The sequence below is a fragment of the Oryctolagus cuniculus genome, chromosome 1, assembly GCF_964237555.1.
Source record: "Oryctolagus cuniculus chromosome 1, mOryCun1.1, whole genome shotgun sequence".
NCBI lineage: Eukaryota > Metazoa > Chordata > Mammalia > Lagomorpha > Leporidae > Oryctolagus > Oryctolagus cuniculus.
In genome coordinates, this window is record NC_091432.1 from 184,218,957 (window position 1) to 184,233,690 (window position 14,734).

General features: G+C 44.3%; 2 protein-coding genes across 2 annotated transcripts; one reads left to right on the plus strand and one right to left on the minus strand.

The window, feature by feature from the left end:
• Positions 1–1,594: 1,594 nt before the first annotated feature.
• LOC100358223 (interferon omega-1) lies at positions 1,595–2,182 on the minus strand. Its single transcript, XM_002708073.5, has one exon. The coding sequence runs from the start codon at positions 2,180–2,182 to the stop codon at positions 1,595–1,597; it is 588 nt and encodes a 195-aa protein (XP_002708119.2).
• A 7,291-nt stretch (positions 2,183–9,473) lies between these two features.
• Positions 9,474–10,170, plus strand: LOC100357708 (interferon alpha-21-like). The gene has a single exon (XM_002708071.2). The coding sequence runs from the start codon at positions 9,474–9,476 to the stop codon at positions 10,041–10,043; it is 570 nt and encodes a 189-aa protein (XP_002708117.2). The 3' UTR covers positions 10,044–10,170.
• The last annotated feature ends 4,564 nt before the right edge of the window (positions 10,171–14,734 follow it).

Consider the following 14,734-nt stretch of genomic DNA (forward strand, 5'->3'; position numbering starts at 1 on the left):
TTTCCTGTACCGTAACTCCATTAAACCAGATCTGTTAAAGCCACTACAGACAGATGTTTTTAGGTTTATGGGGACAATTCACTCTGACTTCCCCTGAACGCAATTCTGTCTTTTGAACACTGTTCTTACCTATTTGCCCTTCTTTCTTCACTGGCCACTCATTTCAGTAACCTTTGCACATTTTGCTTCCCTGTTCTCCCTTTATATATTGAGGGTCTTCTCCATTTGTAACTCACAAAATCCATCCCAATGTCCCTGATATTAGACCTGCAATAAGGAATCTCAAATTATTCCCTTCACCCATGGCATTTGTTGTTCATTCTAGGACCATGTACCCAACAGCCAACATAACTTCTGTACTTAATTCTCCCAGGTACCTTTAAAAAAGAGATCTACCCCCTTTTGTCCTTTGTAGTATCAGCTGTACCAAAGCTTCCAGTATGAAAACATCTCTGTGCTTTACTCCTTTTTATACTGTTTCAATTAAGGGAAATTAGTACAGTGTTTATGTTTCTTTCCCATATATATGATGATGTTTCAAGGCAGCAAAGACTGTGCTTTCTTTACAGCAATTCCAAAATCTGACACTGTTATTTTCTCTCTACACATGTGATGTGAATGGAATAATAAAGTAAATAGTATTACTGTCCATTCTTCAACTTGGTTCAGAAAGCCAGTGTCTGAATATAGGATAGAAAAAACAAATCAAAGAACTTTTATTTAATGCACATCTTAATAAAAGGTCTATAGGTAAAAATAAGGCATTTAAACAGCACAAAATAGTAAAGAAGTAGACTTTATTATGATAAATGTACATAACTTTAAAAAAATTAATAAATAATAAATACAATATTTCTTGAAATGAAAATGTGAGCCTGATTTCCAATCTTAATACAATGTAAAAGTGAACATCTGCTATGTGAAAAGTATGTCTTATAAAAATAGGATACAATAATAAATAAATAAGTAAATAAATAAATAAATAAATACATTCAGTAAATAAATAATACCAGAGCTGTCATCCCCTAGGAATCAATACCCCGGAGCTGAATGCGTTTCACATATACTTCCTTAATATATGAACAAAGTAGTTGCTGAATTAATTCAGCAAGTTCCCTGATGTGACTAAAGCAGAAAGAAGAGCCTTTAGAGATGACCAAATAGGCCGGCGCCGTGGCTCACTAGGCTAATCCTCCACCTAGCGGCGCCGGCACACCGGGTTCTAGTCCCGGTCGGGGCGCCGGATTCTATCCCGGTTGCCCCTCTTCCAGGCCAGCTCTCTGCTGTGGCCAGGGAGTGCAGTGGAGGATGGCCCAAGTACGTGGGTCCTGCACCCCATGGGAAACCAGGGTAAGTACCTGGCTCCTGACAACGGATCAGCGCGGTGCACCGGCCACAGCGCGCCAGCCGATGCGGCCATTGGAGAGTGAACCAACGGCACAGGAAGACCTTTCTCTCTGTCTCTCTCTCTCACTGTCCACTCTGCCTGTCAGAAAAAAAAAAAAAAAGAAAAAGAAAAAAAAAAAAGAAAAAAAAGAAATGACCAAATACACATGTACAAGTGTAATGGAGCGATCAGTCAACGAGAACCATCTCAGGATGACGCCAGGTCTCCATCCTTGCTTCTTAAGCTTTCCTGCAAGTCTGCTGTTGAGGAGAAGGCTCTCCTGATCTCCATTCTGACGAGTTCCCAGGCACAGCCACTGTGTTTCTTCTCGTCCAGGTAGAGACGGATTCTCTGGAAGTACCTCTTCAGCATCAGCGTTGGGCTGTCAGCTGTCAGGACAGAGTCTTCCTCTCCCATGGCCTGTACCAAGCAGGTCTCCAGGCCTTGCAGCTGCTGATGAAGTGCAGTGTGCAGTTCCTCCAGGAGGGTGTTGTTCCAGGCAGCAGAGGAGCGCGCTGTGTGGAGGAGGTTGAAGATCTGCTGCAGCATCTCGTGCAGGACAGACACGGTCTGGTTCTTCTGGAACTGGCTGCCGTTCACCACCTCCCGCGGGAACTGGAAGTCTCTTCTGTCCTTGAGACACAAGACAGGGGAGACCCTCCTCATCTGGTCCAGAAGCACCAAGGTCGACCTGCTCAGAGGGGCAGAGTTGTGGGGCAGGTCACAGCCCAGAGATCCAACAGGGCCATAGCTGCACAGCACCAGGGCCGTCAGCAGAGGGAGTAGCTGGGCCATGGGGAAATGAGGCTGCTGCTGTCCTGGCTGGGCTGGGGTCTGGGTGAACCTTGGACTCTAGGTTCTCTGAAGGCATTCTGGCTGTGCATGGCATTTATATCATACAGAATGGACTTTCTGCTTTTACTTCCCTTTTTTGCTTTCATTCGGTATTCTTAATCGAAACTACTGATTTTGAAACAAAAGTTGAGTTTTCCCCAGAAACTTCTGACGTTCGACTCCAATAGACAAATATGGATTAAATGAGAAACATCTTTGTCCTAAAGTCAAACATGCATAGATAGAAAGACAGATGGGTGGATGGATAATTGTGCACACAAACACACACTCTTCTCACATGTTGCCCCTTTGTTTTCTAAGAACAAATGTCTAGCCATTTTTTCAAGCTTCCATTTTTGCCCTCCATACTCTGCCCAGAAGTCTGGGTACCTTGGCCCTATAGGTTTCTGTATTTGGTTAGTGATTTCCCAGCTATCTTTGGTAAATTAACCTTTTAGAACAAAGACTGTGGTTGTGCTGTTTACTACACAGAAGATGCTGGTGATTATTAGTGGCTAAGTTTCTCCATTGTTTCTTTTCCTTCGAGAACCTCCATGTGCTTAAATTTCAGTGGGACCCCATGGTCCGGATGAATGTAGACACGACCCTTTTCCAGTATATATATATATATTTTTTTTTTTTTTACTGCAGATCTGCGGTGCCCCTCAGGCTGGGACAATATACCTAGGAGGAATTCGTTTGTGCGTGTGTGTGTGTGTGTGTGTGTGTTGTGTGTTTTAGGTGCATAAGGTAACGGAGTTCATAAATCTGAGGCATTGTTATTTCCCCAGCATCACCTCTCTCATGAGGTTGTTATGACATCAACCAACACGGTTTCATCTAAAATGACAAAGTGTCAGTGCCACACCTCTGCTGAAGGAAGGCCTTCTTTCTTTGTTGCCAAAATAATAAATCCTCCAATTCTCGCTCTTGCCCCTTGCAATTTGTGTGAAGGACCATGGCTCCCAGTGGTGAACCCTTCCTCTCCTGACCACATGTCGCAGCCCTCAGATGCTGATAGCTAATGTTTGTATTGCCTGAGTAGTCGGAAGGCTTTTCCAACTATGCTGATTTTACCTGCAGTGTCTAATAATTTTTATTTTCCCTGTGCGGCTTTTGTTATTCAGTGCTTTTACTCAAACCACTGAGCACCTGTTACCCTCAAAGCTTCTTAACTATTGCCCCTTGATATTCTTGTTGTTTTTTTTTAAAGATGATTTTATTTTATTTATTTGAAATACAGAGGTACAGAGAGAAGTAGAGACAGAAAGAGAGGTCTTCCATCTGCTGGTTCACTCCCCAGATGGTCGCAATGGCCGGGGCTGTGCTGATCCGAAGCCAGGAGCCAAGAGCTTCTTCCAGGTCTCCCACGCAGGTGCAGGGGCCCAAGTACTTGGGCCATCTTCTACTGCTTTCCCAGGCCATAGCAGAGAGCTGGATCGGAAGAGGAGCAGCCGGAACCAGAACCGGTGCCCATATGGGATGCCAGCACTTCAGGCCAGGGCTTTAATCCACTGCGCCACAGCGCTGGCTCCTTCTTGTTGGTCTTGATGTTGCCTCTCATAAGAAGTTCATATCCCGAAAACCAGGGGCCTTCAGTTTTTCCTCCAGGTAGTGTGAGTCTATTGGGCCCCTTTGGGCTCCTATCTGTGTTTCAGCCTCAGAATTCAGGGCAGTGAGTCAAACTTAAGTAAGTCAAAGAGAAATCAAATGCTTTCCTTTATTGGTTTGTATCTTTTTCACTATAAGATTTTGTGACTTCTTTTTCACATGGTGCTTTACTGGGCAAGGCTGGCCTTGCTGCTGCATCACATTCTACCGTGTCTTGAGTCAATACAGGAGGCTGCAGCAGTTGCTGCATTTTTTTCTCTTTTTTGCATTCTTTTTACAACTCAGATATTTGTTGGTTCGTTTCACTTTTCAACTTCCTAGAAAGCAAAACTTGGCAGTTGTTCATAGGTGAAAAGAAAAAAAAATGCAACTCTGATTGTCATGGAAGTGAAATAAAGGAAGTGACCTATGGTGACTCAAGGACAAAGTGTAAACTAGCAAAATTCAGAACTGCAAAGTGGGAACGATTGGTGGCCATTGCTAATGGGCACAAAGGCAGGAAAGTGGCTGCTTCTGCCAAAGGCAGAATCATTGCTAGTACCCTTCTTTGTCTCTTTTACCAGTTTTTGTCTTTAAGTCTATTTTGTCCAATATTAGTATGGCTACTCTCGCTCATCTTCTATTTCAGTTTGCATTGAGTATTTTTTCCAACATTTCAATTTCAGTCCGTGTGTATGTTTTTTGGTGAGGTATGTTTCTTGGAGGCAGCATATAGATAGGTCTTGTTTGCTTTTTTTTAATCCATTCAACCAGTCTGTATCTTTTAACTGGAGGGTCCTTTAGTTCATTTACATTCAAGGTTATTATTGATATTTAACAGCTTGGTCCTGCCATTTTCTCATAAATGTTTCTACTCTTTGGTTTGGATCTGCTTTGCACTTTTACTAGGAATTTTTCTGCCTTTACATTGATTCATTTTACTGATTATTTTCTATAAATTTCTGTGTAGCTCATTCTTCAGTGTCATTTGTAGAGCTGGCCAAGTGTTGACAAATTCTTTCAATTTCTGTTTGTTTTGGAAGCATTTTATTTCACCATTTTTATAAATAAGAGCTCTACTGGATATAGTATTCTGAGTGCACAGAATTTTTTTTGAATTCTGAGGGGAAGTATACAGTCAATCTAGTTGGAATTCCCTAGAATTAATCTGGTGTTTCTGACATGAACATTTTAGGACTTTTTTTTTTTTTTTTTGTCAGCAAGAGTTAGTGAGAGAGAGAGACAGAGAGAGAGGTCTTCCTTTTTCCCTTGGTTCACCCCACAATGGCTGCTTCGGCCAGCACACCGCACTGATCAAAGCCGGGAGCCAGGTGCTTCTCTTGGTTCCCCATGCGGGTACAAGGCCCAAGCACTTGGGCCCTCCTCTTATTTAACTCTTTTAATTACTTCTCTGTCTTTAAGTAACCTTATAGTCATTCTTCTGAATTCCTTTTCAGATGTTTCTTCAATCTCTTCATCTTCACCGTCTAATATTGAAATGTATTGGTGGGCGCCTGGGCTCACTAGGCTAATCCTCCACCTAGCGGTGCCGGCACACGGGGTTCTAGTCCCAGTTGGGGCGCCGGATTCTTTCCCGGCTGCCCCTCTTCCAGGCCAGCTCTCTGCTGTGGCCCGGGAAGGCAGTGGGGAATGGCCCAAGTGCTTGGGCCCTGCACCCCATGGGAGACCAGGAGAAGAACCTGGCTCCTGCCTTCGGATCAGCGCGGTGCGCCGGCTGCAGTGTGACAGCCGTGGCGGCCATTGGAGGGTGAACCAACGGCAAAAGGAAGACCTTTCTCTCTGCCTCTCTCTCTCACTATCCACTCTGCCTGTCAAAAAAAAAAAATGCTATTGTGTTCCTTTTGGGGAGTCATATTGTCTTCCTTATTCATGTTTACTACTAGATTTATTTTTATGCATCTAGGGAGACTTTTGTTGGTATCGGCTCTGAAGAAATTCCAGGAACTGCATCCATGTCTCCCATATGGGTGGTAAGAACTCACGTACATGAGTGTCATCACCTGATTCCCAGAAACATTAGCTGGGAGCTGGACTAGAAACAGAGTAGCTGGGGCCGGTGCTGTGGCTCAATAGGCTAATCCTCTGCCTGTGGCGCCGGCACACCGTGTTCTAGTCCCGGTCGGGGCGCTGGGTTCTGTCCCGGTTGCCCCTCTTCCAGGCCTGCTCTCTGCTATGGCCCGGGAAGGCAGTGGAGGATGTAACATACTAAATTTAGTAACATACTAAATTTTTGCAACATTCATTTCAGGTAAAGGATCATATATTAGTAGTACTCTTATGCTCGTTTTAGAACTTTCAGCATTTTTTGATGCATAAGAATTCAATTGAATTATAAAAATAATTAATAATAAAATTTATTTAGTTCCTTAAAAACATTTTTTTCTATACCTACACTTATACTGACAAACTGATTTTACACTCATGTCATCTGAAGATCATCAAATGATGTGAAATCTCGGCTTCTATGCGACAGAAAATTGATGTCATAATCCTTTATAGTTCAAACATATATCCTAACAGCTTGGCTCATACTTGCAAAGGGCAGTATTGATAATTCAGGAGATACAGAACTATTACCCTAAAAACAATAGTGTATTATGTTTTCTGATGCCTGTGAACTGTGTGACTCAGGGAGAAATTTCATTTAGATTTTATTCTACATATGACACCAGGCCGATTATGTTCTGTTATGGCAAAGTAGAGAGCAAGTAAGATATGAGTCATACTTGTGAGTTTAATATAGTACTAGACAAAGGCAACATATTGTGTTGCTCTTGAAATTAGAATCCCCAGAACCACGTGTATCTTAAAGGAACTAGAATTTCATTTGTTTTAACAATAAACTCTAGAGATTAGTGACAGTGAGTAAAGTGGAAATGCTAAAAATTGTCTATTACAGTTCTAGCAACAATGGCCATGATGAAGCAACATAGCTGGATCATTTATGAATGGCTTCCAGTAGCAAAAGAAAATCTGAAAAAAAAAAAACTTCAGTAAAAATTATTTCTTGAGTGATTATATGTAGCCTGGTACTGATGACAACAAAGAGAATAAGACAGAGTCCAGTCAATAAGAGAGTGTTTTCCCAAATATGATTCCATTGTTTAAGGAGTAGGAATCCTGAGGACAGGGACAACCCAAGTTCCTATGCAAAATAAAAAAAGTAAAGACAGCAGTGGGTGTTTGGCACAGGAGGTAAGGGCTTGCCTGAGGTGTCTACACCCCATATCAGGGCACTTGGGTTGAATTTTAGTCCTCTTCCTAATTTCAGCTTCTTGCTAATGTACACCCTGAGAATCAACAGGCAAACTTGAGAAGCAAACTCAAGTGCTTGGATCCCTGCCATCCATGAACGAGACCTAGACGTACTTCCCATCTACCGGCTGCATGCTGGCCTAGATGTGGCTGTTGTGGACATTTGGGAACTGAAACACAAATTGGGAGGTCTTTATCTCTTTGCCCCCCTCACTTCCTCCCTAACAGTCTGTTCGTTTCTTCCTTTTGAATAAACAAGATTTCTTTTAAAAATGACAAAGAAATTAAAAATAAAATTAACCACAGATACTAAGATCAGGGCTAAAAGTTAATGCTTCACATATGCAACATTCCTCCAGTTATGAATCTGTGGCAAAGGTGGGATGCCTTCATTGCATAGGAATCAACTTCATTTGGGACCTGTTGGAGTTCTTTGGAATATTTGAGCTTTAATGCAACTATATAAAGATTATTTTCTGAATCACATAGTCTCATTAGGCACGATATGGCCCTTAGTGTTTAAAAACAAATTCTTAGGCTGTGGAGAAATCTTAGATGTGATGGTTTGTGACCCTCCAAAGCTCAACCATATCCAACAAAACTTTTTCTTAGTATTCATTTTTCTCATTGGCTTTCTTTTTTTAAGATTTATTTGTTTATTTGAAAGTCAAATATAATAAATAAATAAGTATTTGTGGTGTTTTTTTTTTTTTGACAGGCAGAGTGGATAGTGAGAGAGAGAGACAGAGAGAAAGGTCTTCCTTTTGCCATTAGTTCACCCTCCAATGGCCGCCACGGCTGGCGCGCTGCGAAGGCGCACCGTGCTGATCCGATGGCAGGAGCCAGGTGCTTCTCCTGCTCTCCCATGGGGTGCAGTGCCCAAGCACTTAGGCCATCCTCTACAGCCTTCCCGGGCCACAGCAGAGAGCTGACCTGGAAGAGGGGCAACCGGGACAGAATCCGGAGCCCCGACCGGGACTAGAACACGGTGTGCCGGCGCCGCTAGGTGTAGGATTAGCCTATTGAGCCGTGTCGCCGGCTAATAAATTAATATTTGAAAGAGTTACACAAAGAGGAAGAGACAGAGAGATATTCCATCTGCTGGTTGACACCCCAAATGGCCGGAGTTGAGTCAAGCCAAAGTCAAGAACCAGCAGCTTCATCCAGGTCTCCTATGGGGATGTCAGGGGCCCAAACACTAGGGCCATCCTCCGTTGACTTTCCCAGGCTGTTAGCAGGGAATAGGATGGGAAGTGGAGCAGCTGGGACACAAACATGCTCCCCTATGAGATGCTAGTGTCACAGGCAGCAGCTATCCCTACTGCATCACAACACCAGTCCCTCATTTGCTTTCTTTATGTATCATATGAAAAGTATTGATAGTGAGCTCATGGGAGATAGCCAAAACATACCCAAGAATATCTCCATAAACCTATGATGAATAGATGGCTGGCTAGTGCATTTTGTTTCCATCATTTGCTTGAGCTCAAGTCATTTTTAGGAAGTACCTTCGGTTAATTTTGTCAGTGACGGCTTTGTGGATGTTACTGAAGTTTAAGCTTCGGTACTTCAGAGTGTGAGGTGGGATTTGAGAATAAAATGCAAACAGCTTATATCCTACTATTCAGTTCCTCTGAAGTTTTCCTGCACAGTAACAATTTTGTCAAGTATGGGAAACAAAAAATAAAGAAAAAAGGTGGAGGAATGTCTAGCATCTAACGATGTTAAAAATTATTTTCTCACATGAAGAAAAATTAAAAGTTCAGTACACCAAATATCAATGTGAAGCACATAATTTAATTTTTCACCTCCACAACAGCTATTCTTATGAGTGCTATTAAGTATTTGGGAATTTCAGATTTGTGAAATAATTTGGTACGTGATAATTTATATAAATAAATAAAATGAATTAAAAGTTGCTTCACCAATTAGTACAAAAGAAGTTAAATGTCAACAGCTTTTAAAGGTAACTTTGAATTGATTTTTTGCCATTATTAACTCTGCAGCAACCAAAAAGATTGAAATTTGAATGCTTTATATTTAGATAAACATATATATATATATATATAGTGTATGTAGAGAGATGCACAGTATATATTTTTAAAATTATAATGATGCTCTATTACAAAAAAATTCTAAAAAGGCATTAAAGCAGGAAAGATGAGGCACTAATGGGAAAATGGTGAGGAAAACTGCTTTTGAATCCTGTAGAGTGCACAAAGGAAAGCAAAAAGAGAAGTAGAAAGTGAAGAGAAGGCATTCAGAAAAGGAAAGTAGCGCGTCCTCTACTTAAGGCACTTGAGCAGAGCAAGGTCTTCAGAGAACCTAGAGGCCGAGGCTCTGATCACCCACCTCAGCCAGGCCAGCAGCATCTGCAAGATCCCCCATGGCCTTGCCCTTCTCTTCGCTGCTGGCCCTGCTGGTGCTCAGCTCCAAGTCCCTCTGCTCTCTGGGCTGTGATCTGCCTCAGACCCACAGCCTCAGTGACGGGAGGTCCTCCATGCTCCTGGGACAAATGAGGAGAGTCTCCCCTCTCTCCTGCTTGCAGGACAGACATGACTTTGAGTTCCCCCTGGAGGAGTTGGGTGGACACCAGGCCCAGAGGGCACAGGCCATCTCTGTGCTCCATGAGATGACCCAGCAGCTCCTCAACCTGTTCAGCACCAAGGAGGCGTCTGCTGCCTGGGACAAGGCCCTCCTGGACAGACTCTGCACTGGACTCTTCGAGCAGCAGAGTGACCTGGAGGTCTGCATGATGCAGGGAGCGGGGGCGGAGGAGATGCCTCTGAAGCATGAGGACTCCGCATGGGCTGTGAGGAAATACTTCCAAGGAATTGTTGTCTATCTGGCAGAGAAGCAATACAGCCCTTGTGCCTGGGAGGTTGTCAGAGCAGAAGCCAGGAGAGCCGTCTCTTTATCAAGAATCTGGCAAGAAAGAATTTGGAGCAAGGAATGAGACCAGGGCCAACACAGAAATGATTCCTGTTGACAAAAACACATATCACACCTGAGCAAATTCTGCCATTAAAAGACTCCTTTCTCCTAAAATAACCATATTAATTCAATCACTTTGTTAGATGTTTCCAAGGCTATTAAACAACATCTCGTTAACTTTTGGGGCATTATTTTTTACAGATGAACATTCAATATATCTATTTAAATATTTATGTATTTGTATATTTGAATATTTATATATTTAACTATATTTAAGGTTTAAATAGTTTTTATCTGTATGATAATCATGTTCACTTTTGTACTGTGGTTAATGTAATAAAATTACTCTTTATATTAATCAATTCATCATTTCACTTTGTACATTGAATTTTTCCTATAGCAAACTTGCTCTGTTTGTCTATCCTATAAAAGAAAATATGAGATTTATTGTGCAATCTGATTAAAGACTCAATGGCACAATTCATTTACACGGGACTATCATATTAAAGATAGAAATATAAATATGCTTTCTCCTAACTAGGTTGTATGTTGCCTTCACAACACAGAACTGAAGAGAACAAATAGAATTGCTGCTTTCTTGAGTCTTTGATGTTGGTAAGAAAGCAACCGAAAGGAATTATCATACTTAAAATATCTGCTCAGTTAAATACTATAATGATAAGAAGAGAAAAACAATTGAAATGGTCCCAGCAGATCTTGGGAAGAGGCAGATCAGGAAATGGAAGCAGAAGCAGCATATAGTGTGCACAGCTGACTGGGACAGCTAAGTGCACATATGCACTGGCAATGAATATATGAGCTTGCAATTTACAAGCAATGCCAGCAACTGAAAGCCTGCTATCAGAAGTGGCCACATGGGAAGATACTAGAGAATAAGAAAAAGGCTTAAAATTGGTTGGTGTTGGGGGCAGGCGTCGTGGCTCACTTGGTTAATCCTCCACCTGCAGCACCAGCATCCCATATTGGCACCGTGTTCTAGTCCCAGTTGCTCCTTTTCCAGTCCAACTCTCTGCTGTGGCCCAGGAAGGCAGTGGAGGATGGCCCACGTGCTCATTTATTTCAGTTAGTACAATAATGAGAAACAGTGTCAAGAGCTGAATGAAAAACAAGCCCAAGTGTGGGGAGCAGCCCGGACTGGACTGAGTTACTGGAATTAAGACTTATTCTATGCATCTGCTCTCCCACAATATGGCGCTGGGAGAGAAGTAAACAGCTTCCGCACAGCTGCCTCCAGTTCAACCAATAAACTGTAGGACTTGCTACTGATTGGAGGAGAGCAGCGTACTCGGCGTGTGGGCAGCCGAGTTGGGATTGGCGGAGGAGGACTATAAAGGAAGAGAGAGACGGCGTGCACCAGGAACATCTAAGGGGAACATCTAGCTGAAGGAACACCTGTGCAGCCCCCGAGAGAGCCGGCCGGCGGTGTGCCGCTCCCCTGCGGAAGTGGGGAATGTGGCCAGGGGGAACTGCCCTTCCACGGAGGTGGAAGGGATAGTAGCCAACCCGGGAAGAACCAGCAGCAAACCCGGGGAGGGCCGAGCAGACGAAAGAACAGCGCAGGGTCCTGTGTCGTTCCTCCACAAAGAGGGGGAGCGACATAATGGTGCCGTGACTCGGATAGGAAACCTAGGACGGATAGGAAACCTAGGAGGGAAGAAGTGGAAAATACCAGAGAGAGAGACTAGCAAACAGCCTAGGGAAAAGCCTGACGAAAAAGGTGCCGGAAGAAGCTATTGAAAGCCTAGGCATAGACTCAGATACGGACTACGGACTACGGGGGGAAGCTGGGAGAAATCTCTAAGGTCGAAAGCGAAAGTGAAAGCTAGAACAAACAGACTCGGATGCGGACTGTGGGGAGAGGCCAGGAGAAATGAGGGAGGAGTATTGTTGGAGGAAAGCTTGGGGAAACATACCGGGTAGAGAAAAATGTTAGGGAAATTGAAGCCGCGGGGGGCAGGCCGAGGCGGAAACGAAAGCCACTTTGGGATTCTCAAGTTAGCCCGGGAATAGGGGGCGAAAAGTTAAAACCAGAAGCGGAAATGTAAGCCTGGTTGGGATCCGTCTGATTAGCCCGGGGAGCAAAGGACGGGAAGCCAAATCGTGGGGCGGAGACGTGAGCTGGGTTGAATTCGCCAAGCTAGCCCGGGGAACTTAGATTGAATGCTAGTGGTGGAGACGCAAGCTACGCTGTGTGACTCGCGGAAGCCGCCGCGTGCAGAGAGAGCACGGGGCGTGAATAGATAGGGAACGGGGCTGGTGCGAGGCCGTGGTGCAGACGCGAAGGGCGTACAGACCGCGGAGTGTGCGCGCGAAGCCGAGCCGCGCAGATGAGAGAGGCGCGGGCTGAAGCGGCTCAGAGCCGGCGAGGCGCCGAGAAGCAGCCTCGGGGCGGAGCCTGCTGGCGGGGCGAGGCGCCGGGAAGCCGCGCGGAGCCGTGAAGCTGCCGGCAGGGCGAGGCGCCGGGAAGCTGCAGGGATAAGAGAAACAGAAGTTTAGAAGTAAAATGAGAGAAATAGGAATGCTGGAAGATAGAAGTAAAATGGGAGAGATAGGAATGCCCGGAGATAGAGAAATAGAGAAAGAGAAAGGCCTCCCCACAACACAGCAATGTGAGAGCTTGGATTTGGTCTGCCCGATTAGTGAGGCGATGAGCACCTGCGGCGGCTAGCAGCTTATGCGCCGCAGGTCACCGAAGACAGGCACGAATTAACATCAGTAAGGCCTCCCCACAATACAGCAATTAGGAGGCTTGGATTCGGTCTGCCTGATTAAGGCGGTAAGCGCCAGCAGGCGGCTCGACCAGAGTGTGAGCCGCAGGTCACCGAACACAGGCACCCATCAGCGCCTAAAAACCTCCTCACAACATGGCGAAGAGAGGACCCGGATTCGGTTTGCCTGATTGATAGGACTTGTAAGAACCTGTGGCAACTCTAGCAAAGAGCAGAGTGTGTGCCGCGGGACACCGAAGACAGGCGCGTATCAACGCCAAAAAATAAAAAGAAAGGGGGATCTGTGGGGAGCAGCCCGGACTGGACTGAGTTACTGGAATTAAGACTTATTCTATGCATCTGCTCTCCCACAATATGGCGCTGGGAGAGAAGTAAACAGCTTCCGCACAGCTGCCTCCAGTTCGGCCAAGAAACTGTAGGACTTGCTACTGATTGGAGGAGAGCAGCGTACTCAGCGTGTGGGCAGCCGAGTTAGGATTGGCGGAGGAGGACTATAAAGGAGGAGAGAGATGGCGTGCACCAGGAACATCTAAGGGGAACATCTAGCTGAAGGAACACCTGTGCAGCCCCCGAGAGAGCCGGCCGGCGGTGTGCCGCTCCCCTGCGGAAGTGGGGAATGTGGCCAGGGGGAACTGCCCTTCCACAGAGGTGGAAGGGATAGTAGCCAACAGCAGCAAACCCGGGGAGGGCCGAGCAGACGAAAGAACAGCGCAGGGTCCTGTGTCGTTCCTCCACGAAGAGGGGGAGCGACACCAAGGATTAGAGATCCTAAAGAGAAGCCAGAATGAAATACTAGAACTGAAAAACTCAATTGACCATATAAAAAACACCGTGGAATCCCTCGGAAATCGAACAGATGAAATAGAAAACCAAATATCAGAATTCAAAGACAAACTTCCAGAAATAATACAGTCAGTTCAAATGCAGGAAGAAGAAATTAAAAAATTAAAAAATACGGTCGGAGACCTACAAGATTCAATCAAACGGTGTAATGTTCGGATAATAGGAGTCCCTGAGGGGGTGGAAAGAGAGAATGGATTGGAAGGTGTCTTCAACGAAAGAATATCAGAAAACTCCAAACAAAGGCAGTTGGATAACAACACACAAATACAACAGATAGCCAGGACTCCGAACAGAGTAGACCAGAAGAGAAATTCACCACGAAACATTGTGGCAACACTCAGTTCAGTGACACACAAAGAACAAATCCTAAAATGTGCCAGAGAAAAGCGACAAATCACATTCAGGGGTAAGTCAATCAGACTCACCCCAGACTTCTCATCTCAAACACTACAGGCAAGGAGACAATGGCATGATATATTTCAAGTTTTAAAAGACAAACAATGCCAACCTAGAATACTATACCCTGCAAAGCTATCATTTATGAATGAAGGGGAAATAAAGATCTTCCACGACAAACAGAAACTGAAAGAATTTGTATCCACGTGTCCAACCCTACAACGCTTGCTCAAGGATGTGCTGCACACAGAAATATAAAAACAAGAACTTCACTACAAAAAAAAAGTGAATGTAGAGTAACCCACAAACAAAGTTCAAAATACATAGACAGCTCGTTTCAGGAAACATGAAGGGGAAAAGACAGTACTTAACAGTAATCACATTGAATGTGAATGGTCTTAATTCCACGACAAAGAGACATAGACTAGCTGATTGGATAAAGAAAGAGAATCCATCTATATGCTGCCTTCAGGAGACACACCTTATAAGCAAAGATGCACGCAGACTGAAAGTGAAAGGATGCCCCATAGTTTCTTTATCCAGTCTACTGTGGATGGGCATTTGGGTTGGTTCCAGGTCTTAGCTATTGTGAATTGAGCTGCAATAAACATTAATGTGCAGACTGCTTTTTTGTTTGTCAATTTAATTTCCTTTGGGTAAACTCCAAGGAGTGGGATGGCTGGGTTGAATGGTAGGGTTATATTCAGGTTTCTGAGGAATCTCC